This window comes from Aythya ferina, assembly GCF_964211825.1.
Source record: "Aythya ferina genome assembly, chromosome: 1".
Classification (NCBI taxonomy): Eukaryota; Metazoa; Chordata; class Aves; order Anseriformes; family Anatidae; genus Aythya; species Aythya ferina.
In genome coordinates, this window is record NC_140296.1 from 29,469,213 (window position 1) to 29,489,280 (window position 20,068).

Below are 20,068 nucleotides of genomic sequence, written 5' to 3' on the forward strand. Positions count from 1 at the left end.
TGGTAGGAGCCCAGTGAATATACTGCTCAGAGGAGCTTTCGCTGAGGGAAACGGACTGCAGCGTGAAGGGAGTTGGCACGCTCATGTTGTGCGTGTATGGGAGAGGAGGAAAGGCTCCCCCGCCTCCACCACAGCTTCTACAGCACCACAGCGGGTCTCAAGGGCCCTGAGGGGGTCCTGTCATGGGTCTCAAGGGCCCTGAGGGAATCCTGGCGTGGGTCTCAAGGGTCCTGAGGGGATCCTGCTGTGGGTCTCAAGGGCGTTGAGGGGATCCTGTCATGGATCTCAAGGGCCCTGGCAGGATCCTCTTGTGGGTCTCAAGGGTCATGAGAGGATCCTGTTGTGAGTTTCAAGGGCTCTGAGGGGATCCTGTTGTGGGTCACAAGGGCCCTGCTGGGATCCTGTCATAACTTTCAAGGGCCCTGAGGGGATCCTGCTGTGGGTCTCAATGGCCCTAAGGGGATCCTGCTGTGGGTCTCAAGGGCCCTGAGGGGATCCTGTCATGAGTTTCAAGGGCTCTGAGGGGATCCTGTCCCAGGTTCAGGGGCAGGGAGGGTTGTTTTTCTGTCTGAGGAATGTGGATGGCTTTGTAGATTGCAGTTGCTCCGAGTGTGCTGCTCCTCAGGGGCAAAAGAGCTCTCCTTTCTTCCTGACTGTCGGCCAAGTGAAATCACTTTTGTTTGGGGAACAGGGAAGGGCCGGACCCGTGACCTGTGAAACTGATCCGTGAATCTCAGGGCTTATAAATGCCAGCAGAGACAGGCTGGGCCTGTTGTGAGAGCCACTTGTAAAAACTGCGACCTGACAGCGAGCAAAATGTCAGCTCCTCTTAACAAAGGGATCGCTAGGAATCGCTGCTGAAGGAGAGGAAGTCCTCAAGCAGGCATTCTGTCATTGAAGTGACATTCTTTCCTCCTTCAAGCAGGCCCCGGCACAGCATTTCCTCCCATTGTTGCCTAGCATCTGGATTACTGCAGCTCCCTCCAGGGGGCTGGCGTTACAGATTCTCCAAAAGCTTCGAGCACGTAATTAGATTGCTCCCTTAGCAAGCAGAAATTTCCCAGAGGGGAAGCACATTGCGCCGCTGGCCTACACCACGCCCAAGCTGCCAGCAAGAGCCGGGAACAAAGCTGGTGCTTCAGACCACGAGGACCTTGCAAATCCCTTTGGCCCACAGTCTGTAGCAGAAAAGTTTGGCGGGGCTCTGCCGCAGCAGTTGCGTGCCTTCGGATATTGTGCTTCGGATAGAGAAGTCCAAGAGGATTTGGGCTGCAGTTTGGCAGCAAGAGGAGCCAACCCAGCAGCTCACCATCGCCAACGGGCTCTGATCCTGCTCGCTGATGGACCTCCTGCCCCTTTCATGGATTTGGCCCGGTGTGGTGCTCATCTGACCAAGCCAAGGGATCGAGCAAGCCACCTGAGCTCCTAAGGGCAGCAAACCACTCACTTTTCCACTGGCTTTTCTTTTCTTTTCTGATGGGGTTAGAAGACAAACTGGCCACTCACTAACTAAATGCTGGATGGTGCAGGGGAAGCATTAACGACATGTGGCTGTGGGGGAGGAAGTGCAGAGGGAAAAAAGATGAACAGCCCCCTGCCAGCAGCAGCAAGCTGTTAAATTGTGTTCAGCATCACATGAAACCCCACCCTTGGGCCTCATTCATTGCCAAGTCTTTTTTCTGTTTTTCTTTTTTCTTTTTTTTTTTTTGGTATCACAAAACCCTGCAGTGGATGATATCTCATCTATTTTGGGAATTGGTGCGCAGTTCAGCCAGATTTATTTTACAGGAGGTATGGATGATGGCAACCCACTGGGCAGATCACAGCCCAAACTGTACCTTAGGGTACGATTCCAACACAGCATAAGCTGCTCTAAATTTGGGCTGCTGCTGCCTGATTCCCCTCCCTCCTCACACACATTTCTTCCTTCCCTGCACATTTTGGCCTCGTGTCTTGCATGACACTGGTGCCAGAACAACCAGAAGATGAACCAAGCTCAGGGAGCTGATCTAGCTAGAAATCTCACTTGTCAGAAAGTGCTTTGTTTCCTCAGGAGTCTGTTTTCTGGATTGGACCGCTGCACAAGTCCATCTCATGCACAGGAAGGGGCAAGAACATTTAGCTGATGGCATAAACAAGGAGAAAAGCTACTTTGCCTTTTTAACTAACTTCTCTGTGATTTTATTTTATTTTTACTATTTGTGTTAGACATGTTTTTAAGCTTAGGCACCAGAACAAAAAGGGAAGACTCAGAGCGGGACTCGGGCTGTGTGCATTATCTGTAGGCAGGTACCCAAGGACTGTGATTCATGGGCTTGATTTAGGCATCTCTCTCCTCTTCCAGGAACAGGGAGACTTAGGCAGTGGTGCATCTTTTTCCTAGCAACAAAACCTCTGAATAAGGGAGAGCAGCATCTGCTGAAACCAGCCAGCATGAAATGAGAAGGCAAAGACGAGAGCCGAGATTCTTCCTCTTCCCAGAATTAGACTTTATGGGAGACTGGAACATATTTTGATGCCTTCTTCCATTCATTCGCTTCTAGATTTAGGCAACTAGCTCTTGCCCTGGGGAACAAATGTGGCCTCCAAGGAGAAAGTGGCTTTTTTATCTATTATATAAATACGTAGTGGCTTGTTATCCACACAAAAAATAAAATTTTAAAAATTGGGGGTTCTATCTGGGTCCTCCCCAGAGGGATACTGTTCAAACCTGAAGCTCCCTTCTTCTCAAAGCTCCTTGTTCAGGAGCTAAGAGGCCATGAAGCACGAGCCTTCCCTCCTGCAGCAGCGCCCACTGGGCAAAAAAGCACGGAAGAATCAGCCAGCCAACAAGACCCCGAGCAACAACAGGAGCCTCAACTTTGGATCTTAATTATAGAGGTGCTCCCCTGCGAGATGGAGGTCTCAGGCGCCAGGCCTTGATTCCAGCATAGATTGCATTTTTTATTCAGGGCCTCCTTAAAGGAAAACACATACGCAAATCCTGGGGCAAGGCTATAGGGAAGGTATTAATTCTCCTTGCTCACTAATTCCTTTGATTTTTCAAAAACACGAGGCATTTGCACGGTTGCTAATAACACTCTGGAAATGCCCCACAGCTCTGAGCAGGATCCAGAATGAACACTTTGTTATCCTAGGAAAAATAGATGTGTATTTTCACTGTAGTCATAACAAAGGAGGCTTCAAGCGTTCCTCCACATGCCAGTTGGGTTGTTTTTCTTATCAGAGATATTCATCTCCCTGCAGCCTGTAACATCTTTCTGTGTTCATATGTGATGCATTCTGACAGCTTCTTTACAGTTAAAATTTGGTATTTCAAGAAATCCGCTCACAGCCTGGCTTTGAATATAGCACGTGAAGTTCCTCGAGCTTCCGCATCACTTTCCATTTTATTTTCAGCAAACTCTGGTTAGCATATTCCTGCAGAAGTGTGAAACTTCAAATTGGAAAGGACTTGTTTCAATTCTCCTTCTGTCAATAGAAGTTTGTCATCTCTCCAGAAGATAGAAGCAATCGGGTTTGATGGAGGGCCAGATTCCCTTGCCACATACTGTTACTTTTGGAAAATCGGTGCCTGTCAGGTGTTTGGAAGTGAGCACGTGATGTTGTTATTCCACCAGGACGTAGGATGGCCAGAGGTCAGTCTGAAACTGGGGGCACTGCATGGCTCCTGCAGCAAACACACCTCTGATATTCAGATGTTGAAACAAACCACAGCTTTTTGTTTTGATAAAAACAAGCCTTGAGGTAATCAGGCACGTGGCATTAACAGCAAATACTTGGTTGAAGACTGCAACAAATAGACACTAAAATCATGTGAAAAAGCAAAACAAAAGTCTCTCTGCAAAAATTTTTAAGATAAGGGCAGAATTTTCAATGCCCAAAGCCCATTTCTAACTGCTTATGTCAGAATATGCTTTCTGTATCATGTCCTTGCATAAATAATCTTACAAACCTGAATCGAATCCTTCTCTTATTTACAATACTCTGTAGCATTAGGTTACCACATATAAAGACACTTTTCCCTCTTTCAAATTCTGCATTTCTTGACAAAACCAAAGGCAAGTGCAAATTCACAAGACAGGAGTTTGATGTGGATCCCCAGTGAGCAAGGGTCACCTTTGCAAGGCATCTGATAGATGAAGAGAGAGAAGGAGAAATCCCACGCTGTGGATGTGTGAGCGGGATGGGATAGCATTTTCACAGAGACATAAGCAAGGTTGTTTACGAAATACCTATTTTTTGTGAAAAAAAATAAAATTTTAAAATGGTATTCTAAGATTGGTAGTTTGAATTAACAGAAAAGGAGACTCTAAGTCTCTAAAACAACAGTGGGCACGTGGCTATATCTGCAGCGTAGAGCTAGAAGACTCCACAGTACGTTTCTCGCTTACCTTTTCTTTGCTTGAGGGTCTGGAGGAATGTCTCGTGCTTGTCTTTTGGCCTGAGTTTATTTCCCATGAAACCAGGGAGTGGAGAAGTGGGTGAGGCAAGAGGAGAAGTTGGTGCACACCCAAAAGACCTGTGTCTAGACTTGGGACCACGGTGGAAGCGCTTCTGGGTTCTGCAGTTTAAGACGTACCCTGTGAGATTCCTTGACTTAAAGCTGTATGTAATAAAACATTTTAGTCGGTGCTGGCAGGGAGAGTACGGTATATTGCTACCTACAGCAAGGCTTCAATCTGCCAGATGCTGTGCGTTCAGGCTACAGGCTACCAAAGAGCTTAAATACCTAATTAATGATGAGCAAGGAGTCCAAAGCCTGAAGCTAAACACAGGGACAGGTAGGCTGAGGGCAGAACGCTCGGCACTTCATCAGGTCAACCCTTGGCAAAATTGAGCCCTCATTTCTTCAAGTATCACAACGCTTCATCTTCGAGGCCTGAATTTGGAAGGGAAGGTGGCCGTTGAATTTGGGAGTGAAGGTGGCTTTTATCCCAAGGGGTATGACTCAGGCACTGAGCAACCAGAACGAGATCAGAGAGGAGGGAGAATCAGCAGCACAAGGGGTTCTGTGGGGGAAGAGGCAGACGACTGAGCAAGACGTCTGTCTGGGGTGAGCTTCGTGGCACGCTGCCTGCCAATGCGTGTAACTCGCTGCTACGCCGTCCTTTTCATTGCCAAGCTGACTGCCAGATAATCTCAGGGTGATGAAATGCAATTTGCGAAGCACCTGGGGACGGGAATTATGTGGGAGCCCAGCCCAGCCACCTTCCCTCCTATTGCAAGGAATATATTCCTAGGGGGGGGCAGCAGGGAAGGTGAGGGAGGAGGAAAGGAATTTTGTGAGGTTAAGAGAAACAGCAACATGTGAGTTATTCTCCTCTCATGACACTCTCCAGGGCCTGGAAAAATGCAACAGATGGTGCCAGTTGCTTTTCATGTCTTCTATTCCACAGTGAATTTTGCATATATGCTTTATGTGCCCGAGTTCATGCCTGCAAAGCGGCTCTTAATGAAGCACTTCCCAGCACTGGCGTTGCCATATAATGAAATTCTGACAAGCAGCTTGCGTCTGAACAAGCCCCTGTGCCCTTACGAGGCACGAGAGACAATTCCTGGCACAAGGAGCTTAGATTGAACAGGCAAAAGAAAACACCCCCCCAAAACAAACAAACAAACAAAACACAAAACAAAAAAACAATAACAAGGCTTCAAAATGTCCTGGATGTCAGTGCTACAATTATTTTAATTACACATAAACTCTTGGCAGATTATTTTCATTGACTGCCACCTACCTAGCACGGGGTGACACGATACAACTGCGTGGCTTTTAATGACCTCACGTCGAAAGTGTGCTGTAGTTTGAGCTGAAAAGGAGCCATGACACAAGGAAACGTGAACTGCAGTTAGGATTTACCTGCTGGGGAGAGGTTTGGTGTGAATTTGAGGTGCACTCTCTGCGTCTGCATTGGGAATGCTGCTGTTTTTGTGAGCAGGTGAGGTGAATCTGTAAAGCCACTAAGAAAGAATGACTTCAGCGTGCTGTCTGCATTTCTGGATGCTCAGCACTACGGAAATAACTCCTCACGTGGCCCCACCAACAACGCATCCACAGACATGATAAACCTGCCAGCATTTAAAAGAAGAGCGGGCTTGCTTTCTGGATGCTACGTTGTGGTCCAGATACATGCCAGAGTCCTGAAGTAGAGGGCCCTGTGGCTGTCTTCACGCAGCGACTGTAACAGCCTTTCCCAGGGTTAGGAGCTTCGCGCTCTCCCCTCGCCTCACGTGGCACCAGCACTGTCAGCAGTCAGGCAGATTTCAGGATCTCCCCTGGGATCCTGCTCGGTTGCTCAGTCCAAGTCACCCCGTAATTGCTTTTGGAATAGTTTGTCGTGCTGTTTCCTCAGCTGCCAATAAAAGCTTGCCTCACTTCTCCCAAGACTCATCTTTCACGAGGAATTTTACCTCTTCCCAGCTCCAACTGCTAGGAGGAAAACCACTTTTTTTTTTTTTTTTTTCCCCTTTATTTCTGCTCTTGTAGCTTTCTAAATAAATCTTAATTTTATCCTCAGCCAAGAACTCGGTGCTCACAGCTAATTTAAACCAGATCCCGCTGTTTCTGGCTGCTGCTCTGCTCTTTCTGCACCTCCTGGGCTGGAGCTGGTGTCAGCTGCAGGTATTTAAAAGCCGTCTGGAAGTTGTGTTCCTGTGAACCAGGTGAAACTTCGAGCAGCACCTTGGAGATCAGCAGACAAACTCAGGCAGTTAAAAGACAGGTGACCTAGTCTGAATGGGAAGAGGTGACAGCTTCGATCTTTAGCAGGCAATGGGGCACAAGAAAGGGATGAGGGAGGTGTGGGAAGAGTTCATCAGAAGCAAATTACCACTCCTGTCAGCCTCATTGGAATTCACCACGTGGGAGAGCGGGGACTCTGCTGTGATCACTGCCCTTGGATTTATTTTTTTTTTTAAGGGAAGTAAACAACTGTAAATTTCAGCCTAGAGAAGCTTGTGTAAGTGTCCCAGTAGTGTTTGGTAAACATGTTAAGGCAGGAGCCACAAGGAAAGTCAGATTTTTTTTTTTTCCAAATAAACAAGTTTAACTTAATGAAAACTCGACATTCATATGTGTTGGGGGGTTATCCCAGGAGGCTCATTATCCCTAATTAGATTATTTATGAAGTAGCTGTGTTAACTTTAGCTTGGTGAGGGAGAAGCTCTCATATTTAATTGCCCCCAAATTTCTTATTTTTTTTTTTTCCTGGGAACGCTTGGCAGGACTGTGAACATCTCTAGTGGCCAAGCTGTCAAACAAGCTTTCCCTTTTCAAATGACATTTTCTCTCCCCCCGCACTATCCAGGGCCAGTTCTGATTCTCTCTCCCGCTCGACACCTCCTCCTTCCCAGGCAGCAGTGGCCCCAGGAAGCCCTCCGGCACACCGAAAGCCGCGACTGCTTTCTGCCTGGGTGCCTTCCTGTCCTGAGGGCTCCGTGCCGAGATTTCCACCAGCAGAAATCAGTGTAACTCGGGTTTAATATAGCACAAAGCAGGGCTAATTTTGTTCAGGAACAGTCTGGAACGGCGTACCAAACGCTGGTTTTGGCCATATGTATGAGTGTTTCACACTCCTTCCACAAAAAAAATAAGCTTTGGCTCATAACGCCATCTATTTATACCTCATTTTTAGCCTATTTTTGAATTACACTGGCTAAGCAAAAACACTTTTTTTTTTTTTTCCTCTTATCTCATCAGTCTAAAATCGCTATCCAACCCCAAAGAGAGCAGGGAAGTAAAGATTTCTTTTTAAATAGCAGTAAGAAAGGGATGGTTTATCAGAGGCATTTAAAAATATTAATGATGTAAACAGCTTGACAAATAAGGGATGATCATTCTCTTTTCCACAGGCCAAAGTACAGCGGTGGCATCCTCCCAAACAGCGCTCAAGATGTTTAATTTCTATTTTAGTTTACATTTCACAGAAAGGATTTTATTTTTACATTATCTAGGGGAAGTGGATTTGTGAGTATTTGTTGTGTCCTTGCTCTCGCTTGCCCTGCTGCCTTTTTATCTGTGCTGTTTTATTACACGTGGTCAGACACCTGAGAGCCTTCAGGAGTTGCGTATCTCATGGAGGCAGCAGCTTCCATTAGTATTTCAAGGTGTGGCACACCACACGCCAACTGAGCACTTGGTGTTTGGTGTCTGGAGTATGTAAACAAGATGACAAACGGAGAGCACTGGAGCCTGGAAAACGCGCAGGCTGAAACACGCACCTGAGCTGGGCTCTGCACAGCTTGACGTTGGAGGTACGGTGATCCTCCAGTTCGTGAATAGTGAGGGGTTAAATCCCGGCAGTATCCTGCAACCAGAAGAATCAGAGGTGTGAATTCCTCTTAACTAGGAACAAGGGAAGCATCCCTCTTGCCCTGGCTACCCTGATGCCAATTGCTTCAACGAGCTTGAGCTCGTCAGACAGACAAGTCCACGAGAACAGTGAAGCTCTTCCACTGAACTCCTTCCCACCCGATTTGCTCTGCACTCTGTCATGTAAAGAGGAACGAGACAAAATGCATGGCTGGAGACAGATGGGGAAGACTGCACTTTTCAGCACTGACCCGCAGTCATACTGAAATAGCCGAAACATCAAACCGCACTCTGATGGCGTGGTTTTACCAGCTGAGGCTGGGTGACCTGCCATTTTCACGGACAACACCCTCTTCCTCCCACCCCTTCTGCTCCTGGCTGCGTGCTCACGAGCAGCTTTCACTCCCTCACCCAGCAGGAAACAAACCCAACGACGACAACAACAAAATTCATTTTTTGGGGGGCTTGTAATGGAGTCCAAGGGGCTCGTGGAAGCATATGACAAGCACCAAGGAGGATCCTAAGGGAGACTGAAAATCTGCGGCTGGGGAGGAGCCAGCAGCATCTCTGCTTCTCAGGGCTGGTGAACCATCAGATCAGCTCAGCTGCTCATGCGTCTGTACCTGTAGAAATCAGTTTGCTCTGCAGATCGTCATTAAAGGTCCATTCTGGAAGAAGACTCAAGTTAAGTGGATAAAAAAGCACTATTTTTGTTGGTGCTAACTGCTTCTTAATCATATATTCAATATACCGTTGAAAAGACCGTCTGAAATCACAGAGCTCCGAAATGTCCAATAAACTCGCTGTGCATGGAAAGATGCGTTCGTGGCCACACAACATAAAATCTTCTCAGATGACTGAAGAAAATGAGGGAACAATGCTTAGTTATTCAGGAAAGGCATACGCTTTAAAGGAGCAGGGCTGGCTCAAAACCAACACAATTATGAAAAAAAGTTTACTCAGGGGAAAGAAGGCCAAAAGCACTGAAGAACTGAGGAAACAGAGGAACCAGCACGGGGGAAACAGAGGCTCTCTTGTTTTGGATGGCTGTTTCAGAAGCCTATTCAGCAAATCATCCACTTCAACCAGCGGGCCCACGGGGCAAATTTGGGGTTCAAGCCCATTTCACCCAGCCTTCCCCTTTGTCCTGAAGGACACAGCCTGAATGCCTTTCTGTGTCTCAGCACAGGGAGGCATTCCCTGATGCCTCTGCTCTCAGCCTGTCCTCCCACATAGAGGCAGGAGCTCCAGTTCAGCCTTTGCCTGGGAACCTGCGTTTCACAGCCACTGCTGCATCCACAGGGCAAGGACTGGGGAAGGAAAGGGACACCAGAAAACTGCCAGACGTCCGTGCTGCCTCAAGGAGGTCAGCTGTCTGGGGAGAAGGATCTGCTCCAGTGAAAGCCTGGTAGCATGGGTGGGCAGGAGAAGAGCTGCTGTCAAAATAGGTCAAAAACCCAAAGCAACAGGTTCCTGGGCACCAGGACGGAGAGGGAAAATCAGCTTGCAGGAGCCTCCTACAACAGACATCCACTCCTTGGCCTGTCAAGTTCTGGCATCCAATTAATGCTGCAAGCTTTGGGTCTAGCAAAACTATTCTTACTGCCCTGAAATGTATTAGAACTCCTTCAGGTCTAAATCATTCAGGTGCCAAAATGAATGTGAGAAAGGAAATGATTTAGCAGAAGGATTGCTTTATTTTCTGGAGCTGCTATTTCCTTCTGTTTCTGCACCCGTACAGACGCTCTAACAAATCAGTGAAGTGGATGCACAACCAGACAGCACCACTGATTATATCCTTCCGTGAACAAAATCATTGAAATACTGGGAAAAAAAAAAAAAAAAAGAAAAAAGAAAAAGTTATTTAAAGAGTGGAACTATTTGGTGAGATTTTTATCTGCTATGTAGTTTAAAGAGAATTCCCAAACTATCTGCAATCAGGACTCTGAGGGTTGTTGTACATTGTAAACGAATTTTAAATAACTCTTGTTGGCAGAGTTATCTTCTTCTCAGGGTTGCCAAATCTCATTACTTTATCACGAATCTCATAATGCCGAATCGTTTATTCAAACCGCAATTTGAAGAACCGTTGATTAATGAGTTTCTTTCCTTTCATTTTTTTTCTTAATAAGTGTAAATTTCTCAGGGACATACTTATTACAGAAGGTAAAAAAGGATATTCAGAGTAAATACCAGAACAGCCAGAGATGTTATCGTTCGCCTAGTGCTTTCTCTCATCAAGGGAGAAGGGAATCTCTGTTTGCTGGCGGGTTTTGCAGCTGCCTGCTGGCAACAGAAGAATGTGGAGCCTGGGGACTCCGTGCTCTTCTGTGGAAGTGCTTACCCCTGCTACAAACCCTGGCCCCGGGCTCGTTTTCACTCCCTTAGCTGCCCTCCACCTACCGTCTCCATGTCTTCCCATTACCAAAAGTTTCACAAACGTCAAAAATTCCACTGGCTTCACTTGCGACCCCACCCAGAGCTAGCGGCCTGTTGACAGCACCAGCCCCAATGCAGCAACATTGAAAGACACAAATGCCAAACAGTATTTTTTAATTAAAGCTCAGCTGCCGGCAGGACCGAGGGCAGGATTTGCATGTTCGCTGCCCCACTGTCTGATGACAGCACGTAGGCTTGGGTAATGGAGGCGGAGGTGCCGTTAGCCTCCATGGGGAGGTCGTGTCTCCTCTAGGTTGTGCTTATGGGACAGAAGGCCTAGGTACGAGGTGCTCTTGGCTCTGTTCTACGTAAAGCTTGGGGTGTTGTTACATGTGCAATGTCAGGGACTTAACTGTTCCCTTTGCATAGAGCACCTAAGGGATCTTCAGACATCAAGCCCCTCAGACACTGAGGCAAAAACGCTAAGCCGCAAGCCCTTTCTTCGCAGTTCGCTTTCTAAACCTTTAGAGCACATCTAAATCTCAATCAGGAGGCTTTCCTGTGGAAACCCTGGGTCCCAAAACGCCTCCAGCACAGCCCCAGGCGCTTGTCCCCCGCCCCAGCTCCAGCAGAGGGCGCCCCCACACAGCCGCCATCCCCCTCCCCTCAGGGGAGCCATCGCTCCCCTCAGCCCCTTCCCACCTCCCCTCCCCGCTGGGGCGCATGCGCCCTGCGCAGCTCCCTCTCCCCCCCTCCCGCCGCCGGCAGCGTAATGGCGGCGGCGGCGCCTCCCTCCCCGCGGAGCCGCCTTGCGCATGCGCCCTGCGCTCCTCCTCTCCCCCCCTCCGCCGCCGGCAGCGTAATGGCGGCGGCCGCCGCGGCGGTGGCGGGCGGCGGGGAGCGGAGCAGCACCCGGGAGCGGCTGCTGGCGGCGCTGGAGGACCTGGAGCTCTTGGCCAGGTACCGTGACCTGCCCCCGCTGCTGCCTGCTATGGGTGTGGGGATGTGGGAGGGAGCGGGGGGCGCGAGGGGCGCGAGGGGCTCGGGGTAGGCGTGTGTTCGTGCCCCCTCCCCCTCCTTTTTTTTTATTTTTCAATGCAAATCACGCTAAAGTCATAATTCGCGGTTTAAGCTTTTCTGGTCATTGCCAAGGCAGCGGTAAAGGTGGTTTCGGTGCTCAGGTGGCGGTCCCGGCTGCTGCGAGGCCACGCTGCTAGCCCCAGCCAAGCTGGCCACCATGTTGTGTGTCCCGGCTGGCAGCGTAATTAAAACGGCTCCTTAATTACCTTCCTGCTCCCAACAAGAGCAGGAGCTTCCGAAAACTTTCCGAGGGAGCATCCCGTGCTGTCTGTGTGGCTGCCTCGCTCCCCACAGCCACCACAGGTGCCCCAAGGAAACCATGCTGCTGAGCTGCTACTGTCTTTCTAGTTAAGTTCATAATTAATTTCTAGTTATTTCAAGTTTTAGATTTTCTTGTGACGTGGGTTGCTGGAGAATGTCTAATCTCCTTGGAAAAAAACATGTGTGCTCTTTATCACAACATTTTTTTTCCATCTTGGTTCTACTGTAATGAAGCCATAGCGAATCCAGAGCATCCCTTAGCAGTATTTAAGGCAGTCCTCCTGTTGATCAGTGGTGTCACAGCCCCATAGAGCTAAACAATTTTGGTGTTTAGACCAAGATACTGTTCACAGCTTTACCGGCAAGGTATTTTTTCAGACTTTTTGGAAAGTACCTGTTGTCATTTTAAGGTTATGACTCCACTACTATATTAGTCATATCTTTCTTGAGCTGCTTGCTCCTGCCCAAGCAAAGGGTCGGTGCTGTTCCAAGGACTCTACTTTGGATAAATAAGTACTCCTGCACAGTGCTGTACTTCTGTCCATAGCCTTAGAAATCAAACACATTTGCCAAATTGATAGCAAAATGCCTTTTTGCAGCATGGTTTTGTTTACTGAATCCCTTTTGAGGTTCTTGATGGCTCTTCATAACAGTAAATGGGTACCATGAAGCAAGATCAAGAAGTTTGTTTGAGAAGCACTTCTCACCTAGCCCTAGGTTATTGCCAGTTTTTCAGTGTTTGTGTCTGTTTGATACACAGCCAATGTACCATTGTGGAAATACCTGTTTTTATAGAAGCAGTTTCACAACAAACCTAAAATGTATGAAAGCACAGACTTAACTGCTGTAAACCCAAGTGTGATATTTGCTCTGCAGTAAAAGTGGAGGAAAAACGGAGAACAAAAATAATGTTGACAAATTAAACTTTCGTGCCCTCTTGCAACAAAGGCAGTAAAAGTAGGATATGAATGCATTTTTTGTGCTGTTTTTTTTTCAGCTTCTGCTTGTGTTTTATGCAGTTTGGCAAGGACTTAGCACATTTTGAGTACAAATATACAACTACTGCATGAGCTCAAAGAACAAAAAAGAGAACGTTTTCCAGTCAGGAAACTACTCACAGAATTACTTTTAGTTGCAGAATCCCTGCCGTCACCACAATATAAAACTGTAAAATACTCAAGTACACTAATGCTTTTATAATGATATAGATACTTTGATAATATGGGGATGTGATTTACAAATAATGGCTTAGAAAATTGCATAAACACACAGTTTTCCTTTCAGGGAACTGATTGAAATTTTGGCAATTTCAAGAAACCAGAAACTTCCACAACCAGGAGAAGAGAGCCAGGTAAACTGACTTTATTAATTGTAGTTCTTTGTGTGGGTGAGCACTATGATTTACTTCTTTTTTTCCATTTTTTACTTTCTCCCTTTGTCCATGCTAGTACTCAGGCCAATAGTGATGCTGAGGCCCTACTAAAAAAGTTCTTGGTCCTCATGTTGGTGTTTGTTTGTTCATTTGTTGTGTGCTTCCTAGGTTGTTTCTTCAAAAAGAGCAAGAAATTCAGTTTCATTTTTCATGCAAACAGAAATATTCTTGTGGATGTCAGTTGTTCTTTACAGCACAATTGAGGGTATGTTGTTACTTGAGCTAATTAAAAGTTGTACAAAACTCGTGTCTAATAGATCCTGGAGCTGCTGATTCAGAGAGATGGAGAGTTTCAAGAACTAATGAAGTTGGCAGTTGACCAGGGGAAAATCCATCACGAAATGCAGCTTTTAGAAAAGGTGGTAGAAAAGAGGGATAATGATATTCAGCAGCTGCAGAAGCAACTGAAAGAAGCAGAGCATATTCTGGTAAGTTCTTAATGATGTGTTTGCTTTTGAGCGCCTACGTGGTGAAAAAGATGGTTCTGGAGAAGGCTGTGTTGTGTTAGTTTGAGAAGATTTAAATATTTAAAACTGTGAGAGCTTTAGTGTTGTTATTTTTTTTTCTTTCAGTAGTCAAATACTGTCTAGTTATCATGGTATTCAGTTTAGTTTTATAATGGTAATTTGCTTCCAAACCTACTTTATGCCTGTTTATTTTGAAAATGTTCCTTGAGTAGTTTCTCTCTCAAAATGCAATTAAATGCAACAGTTTATTCACAGAGCTGACTTCATGTAGAAATATGCAAATGAAAGATGTATTTAAGTTTTGGTTATTTCTTTTTTTCCCTACAACTAGGCAACAGCTGTTTATCAAGCAAAGGAAAAGCTGAAATCAATTGAAAAGGCAAGAAAAGGTGAGTATCCATAATACACAAACACAGATGTAAAGGAAGTTGCTAGTGAGCTCAAGTTATTTTTTTTAATATTGTCACCGCAGATTTCAGATGTTTTGTCTATAAAACAAATTTCCACTTCATTATGAACCTGTAAACCATTTCAACAGAATAAAGGCAGAATGTGTTTTTCAGAAATGAATTATTTTCTGTGTCAAACGTATCTTAATATTAGACTTGAATTCAAGTTTCTTGATGCCCTTCTTGGACTGATAGTGGTGTATCTGCTTGTGTAAGCATCTTACCAAAGGCAAATTGCCTCAGTCCAAATACTTAAATAAGGGAAATAATTTGTGTGTGCTTGTATTTTGTACAATAACATTGTATATGAAAGACTGATCAGATGGTGATACTGGTTGGTATTTGTATCAATTACTGCTACTCTGTGGCTCTTGCCAAGCTAGACTGAATTCTAGTCTCCTTTACAGTATCTTTTATCATTTTGTCATTTTTCTTCTAAAAAATCAAAGATTTTCATGAAGATTTAGTTACCTGTAATATAGATGCATTTGTTAAATAAGGTGTGCTACATGTATAATCTACAATTATCAAAAAAAGAAATTTTAATTACTACAGAAAGTTTCATAACAGAAGTGCTGAATTGCACCATGAAAGAGGTTGGTTTGTGTTTTTTCACAGGGTTGGAGAGCAGTCAGTTGGCATGGAAAGCGTACTGAACTCGTGGCTGAAAAGTCAGTTCACTGCAACTCTCGTTCTTGTGTAGCCCATGCGCTCTTAGCAGCCATTGCATTCGAAGAACACTCTTGATGTTTGGCAAAATGACACTTCCAATGTTTTCAATATGACAGTATCCAATGTTCTGAAATAACTGAAGAGTGCAGTCTCTTAAAAAATACAGTGACTTTCTTTGCCTTCTTCCAGGTGCCATTTCATCTGAAGAAATAATTAAATATGCCCATAGGATCAGTGCTAGCAATGCTGTTTGTGCCCCACTGACGTGGGTACCAGGTAAATAACATTTTTCTGATATTTTTTTAAATAACAAAGCATGGTTGGTATTTGACCTTACAGTGTTTTTAACATAATGCAATTTCTCACCAATCTTAGAACCAATCTAAATCTCCAGTGTTCCAGTTTAAAATCAGTAACTGTTGTCCTATCACTATATGTCCTTGTAAAAGTCACTCTCCATCTTTCTTAAAAGCTCACTGTAAGTACTGGAAGGCTGCCAGAAGGTCTCCCTAGAGACTGTCTCTTCTCTAGGCAAAACATCCCCAGCTCTCTCAGCTTTTCTTCATAGGAGAGATGCTGCAGCCCTCTGATTTTTTCTGTGGCCCTCCTCTAGGTGTGCTCTAACAGGTCCCTGTTGTGTTTTTTATGTTGGGTGTCCCCAGAGCTGAATGCAGCACGCCAGGTGGAGTTTCTCAAGAGCTGAGCAGAGAGGGAGAATCACCTCCCTCACCCTGCTGGCCATGCTGCTTTTGATGCAGCCCAGGATACAGTTGGCTTCCTGGGCTGCAAGTGCTCACTGAAAAATTGGATGTGAGCTGACAGCCAAGAGCACCCTACAGTTCTCCTCAGGGCTGCTGTCAATCTGTTCATCCCCTGTCCTTGTTATTTAGCTGTCAAGTAGCAGAGACACCAAAGTGATCTTCTAAATGTGGATTATTTTTTAAAATGTACTTTAAATTCTTAAATCCTTGTTCATTGCCAGGTGCCAGTGAACAAGGAAGGTCTTGTATTTTAACAGAATATGGGTGATGCTCGTTGCTGATTCAACCTGAGTACTTTTTTTTTTTTTTTTTTTTTTTAATCAGGAAACTAGGCACTGAAGAGAGAAAAATAACGTGAGCAAGCCAATTGTTAATTTTTTTTTTATTTTCAAGGGGACCCACGTAGGCCCTATCCTACAGATCTAGAAATGAGGAGTGGCCTCTTGGGTCAGATGAACAACCCATCCACTAATGGGGTTAATGGACACTTACCAGGGGATGCCCTTGCAGCTGGCAGACTGCCAGGTAAGGAAAAAAAGGCTTCTGTTATATTAATGTCAGAACAAACGTTACTTAGCAGTGGCAAATCAGAGTTAAAATAACAAAAATTATGGCCAACGTTGTTCTGTAGCAGTGAAGGGCTAGTCAATGGAGTTAACAAAAGTTACATCATCTTATTTCATGCTAAATCATACTGCAGACACTAGAGCTAAGTCAATATAAACAAAACTCAGTGTTCCTTCAAGTCTCTTGCTCTAGATTGCTGTAAACTAAATGATATCAAATCACATCAAAAAGAAGTGTTTCCAAAGCAACCTTGTCTTAGCGATGACAATAAAATTGTGAAAGCTGTATTCAGAAGACAGGAGGTTTATTGTCATCCCCTGGTTTCCTTTAATTTACACTCTGCATAGCAAGAATGGTTAGAATTTCTGGATTGAAAAGCCATTGGCAAGGACTGCTGGTGAGGCAGTGCCCTGAGTGTAGGAATTAAGATTTGATTTGTTAATTGCTTAGGGCATTGCCTAGGGCATTTTCAGTGACTTTGGTGGGATTCATTCATTTACGTGATAATATAATTTAATGGTAAATGAATAGCTTAATGAAGAATTCAGTAGTTCTGTTGCTCTGCAGCGTTAAGTTACCATGGATAGACTAAATTGTGGAAAAATTCTTAGTTTGGATTCGGAGGAGATGTGTAACAGTTCTTACTGTCTGATAAGCCTGTTGCAGGTGTTATGAAAAGCTTGTTTTCAAAAATTACACAAAAAATACTAAAAAACCAAAAACAAAACAACAAACAAACAAAAAACCCCACAAACAACAGAAATGCCTATATTGCAACTCCACTGGAGAAACAATAAACTTGGGAGTTTATGTTTCCAGTCACCTAATCCTCATGTCACCTCTTAGAAAGTCAGTTGAAGTTCTGCATCATCTCCCTTTCTAAATCCCTGGCCCTGGATACAATAGGGAAATCTGTAGGATTCAAGTCAGTGAACTGAGGAGAAGGAACGGGGCCCTGAAGTCTCTTCACAGTAACCCGTCAGGGAAGTGCTGGAGATGGGTCTGTGGTCAGAGGTGTCAAGATTGTGTCTTGTATGTAGCATGCTGTAATTTGGACGTTTCCCTAAATTTTAGCAGAGCCCATTTTGGCTGGCTCCTCTGTGTTATGTCAGTCTTGCTCTTTTTGTTTGAGTGTCGTCTCTGTTAGAACTGAAAGCTCACTCCTTTGGGCTTCTTGAGAGGCTGGAAAAAGTGGGATTTGAACTCAAGGAAAGGAGTTGATTGAATCTGGGTCTCCTGTGTCAGGGGAAATCCTCTAATTACCAGACTGTCAGGTAAGAGGGAAAAGCCTCAATTTAAAAGAAAGAGACTGACACAGCATTTTGCGTAGGGATCCTGAATTTGCTGGTGTGTGGCGGGCGTGTCCTGAGAAGACTAAATTCCATAATTAGCACTTTCAGAGACTTCTACAGAGAAATGCCCAGTTGCTGAGTCCTTAATGAGCCTGTGAGCCAGCCACTGGGCTGCTGGGTATCCTCACAACTCCGAGGCTGTTCAGTACACACTTTTGACCAGGTTTAGTGATACTTTAATTCTGGTGTTGAAAACATGGCCACAGGATGTAAAACATCAGTTTACAGTCTCAGCTGGTTTAAATGAAGTTGGCTAATGTCACAGCTGGGTTAAAACCACCTGGTGCCACTGTCAGTCTTCCTAAAGCAGGCAGAGAACTGGCATATAGTCTGTGTTGTGGCCTTACATCTGGTGGTAAGTCAGATTTGTGCGGTGAGATAATGCAGGCATGCACACATTTTGTACTAGGGGACTGTGGTTGTAGCACCAGACGTGGAATCTCAGGTGTCTGGAGGCTTCAAGGTCAGAAGCCACTCTTGTGTGCAAAGTAAGTTTACTGTATGCGACCTCCTGCCTTGGCACGGCCCTCCCTTTCTGTCCTGAAAGTCTCGTTTGGGTGGGTTTTTGTTCAGTTTTGACTCTAATCATCTGTAATTCCTTCTGTAAGGAAGAGCTACCTGCTTTCTTCCATGGGATAGAGTTTAGCTACGTTGACTGGCAGTGAGAGGAGCTGAAACACAGCAGTAGGAGCGTTGAATAAAAGGAAGGGAGCAGAAATAGCATACTGATGAATGCTGTGGCTTTGAAGAGGGAGGTATTTGGGGTGCGAGGAAGGGAGAGATTAAGAAAGCGTTGCAGGGGGAGGGATTCCCTTTACATTCGTGAGGAGTACAGGATAAGGAGGGCTTTGGAAGTAGGAGATGAGAAGAAATAGATTTGAAAGAAGTCAGGCAACTGAGGTTGTGCTGGCTGGCGTGCCATGGGGCATTCCTCACTGACTGGCCCTGGTTTTGTTATAGGACTGTCTTCTCCTTGGTGCACCATATTTGCTGTTGGAAAAAGAATAACCAAAGGTGTTTGACCCAAATTCAGGCAAAACCTTTAAGTCTAAATTTTTGTGATCTGCCTTACTTTTTTTTTTTTTTTTTTTTTTTTTTTTTTTTTTTAATATTTTCATCTATTTTTGCATACTGACAGGGTGGCCATTTTCATTACTGCTGGTGCTTGTGCCTGTTAAGTCAGCTCTTATAGAGCTTTTCATCTTCAAAGCACTGTTTGAATATTACTGTTTTGATGTGGAGTGATGAGAGATTGAGCCACTTACAAAAATGGGCCACTCTGGCAGAAAAGGCTTTTACGGAGATAGAATGGCTCCACCATGAGATGTTTTCCAGGTGTTATTTGAGTGTTTCAACTGTCCAAAAATCGGTCATGTTTTTAAGATTTGGTTTTAATTTTACACTGGAGTTCTGTTTTTGATTTGTAGACGTACAAAGCTGATATTTGATTATATTTGATTGACTTTGCCCCTTGTTTCCAGACGTGCTTGCTCCTCAGTATCCTTGGCAGTCAAGCGATATGTCGATGAACATGCTACCTCCTAATCACAGTAATGACTTCATGTTGGAGCCTCCAGGACACAATAAAGAGAACGAAGATGATGTAGAAGTTATGTCAACAGACTCCTCGAGCAGCAGCAGTGACTCAGACTAGGTGCAGAGGGACAGTATCCCTACTAGACCTTTCCTGTGGTGAAGGTAGGTTGGATGCTGTTAGTCACAGACTGCAATACCCTTCGGTTTTGCTGGCAGTCCCGTGCAAGGAGAAGATGCAGCTGGCTCAAAAAAGGAAGGGTGACTGATCTAAAACCATGAACTTGAGATTTTTTTTCCCCCATTAGATGCTCAAGTAAAATGGGAGCTTTCTGCTGGAGGAGCGATGTCAAATTTCCAGTGATTATGTAAATGTGTGAATGTGTATGTATGCAAGAGATGGGCACGTGTATATAAATATTTACTATATGTTAGGTGATAAAAGTTCCTGGGAAAAAAGGTGTAAGGGGAATCCCCTTGTATGTTTGTTAGTAACTTCACTCTTTTGATGATAGCCTTTTCTACGGCACAGAAATGAGGCATAAAATTTGTAATTTTAATATCTTTTTTGTTACTGCTGAAATCCATGTTCTTGATCGTCTACTGTGTTCTGAGAACAAAAACACGGCAGCAAGGTGCAAAAAAAGTTTGTAATTATTGTAATATATAATGAATGGTTTGTCATAAATAAACTCACCTTTGATGCTACTTTGTTGCATTTTGCTAACTTTAATCTCAGATGTGGTAACTTCATTAGTCAGCACATTTTGTGCCAGCATTTTTTTGATTTCTGATTGAGTTTCA

The 20,068-nt window shown here is 44.9% G+C and overlaps 1 protein-coding gene and 1 long non-coding RNA gene across 2 annotated transcripts; one reads left to right on the plus strand and one right to left on the minus strand.

Moving 5' to 3' along the window:
- Positions 1 to 3,776: 3,776 nt before the first annotated feature.
- LOC311441552 lies at positions 3,777 to 10,123 on the minus strand. Its single transcript, XR_014696031.1, has 4 exons — positions 8,935 to 10,123; positions 8,221 to 8,306; positions 4,395 to 6,682; positions 3,777 to 4,132 (listed from the first exon to the last, which is right to left on the minus strand). It is a non-coding gene; the product is annotated as an uncharacterized lncRNA (long non-coding RNA).
- A 1,376-nt stretch (positions 10,124 to 11,499) lies between these two features.
- On the plus strand, positions 11,500 to 19,972 carry MED4 (mediator complex subunit 4). Its single transcript, XM_084529775.1, has 7 exons — positions 11,500 to 11,650; positions 13,316 to 13,382; positions 13,721 to 13,891; positions 14,262 to 14,319; positions 15,241 to 15,327; positions 16,206 to 16,337; positions 19,213 to 19,972. Exons 1-7 carry the CDS (start codon positions 11,553 to 11,555, stop codon positions 19,383 to 19,385), a joined length of 786 nt encoding a protein of 261 aa, XP_084385901.1. The 5' UTR covers positions 11,500 to 11,552; the 3' UTR covers positions 19,386 to 19,972.
- Positions 19,973 to 20,068: the final 96 nt, after the last annotated feature.

Excerpts from the sequence above, each read along its gene's own strand:
- MED4 (XM_084529775.1), top strand. The coding sequence starts at position 11,553 with ATGGCGGCGGCCGCCGCGGCGGTGGCGGGCGGCGGGGAGCGGAGCAGC. Across the intron at positions 13,383-13,720 it reads AACCAGGAGAAGAGAGCCAG|ATCCTGGAGCTGCTGATTCA; the intron begins GTAAACTGACTT and ends CGTGTCTAATAG. Across the intron at positions 16,338-19,212 it reads TGCAGCTGGCAGACTGCCAG|ACGTGCTTGCTCCTCAGTAT; the intron begins GTAAGGAAAAAA and ends CCTTGTTTCCAG.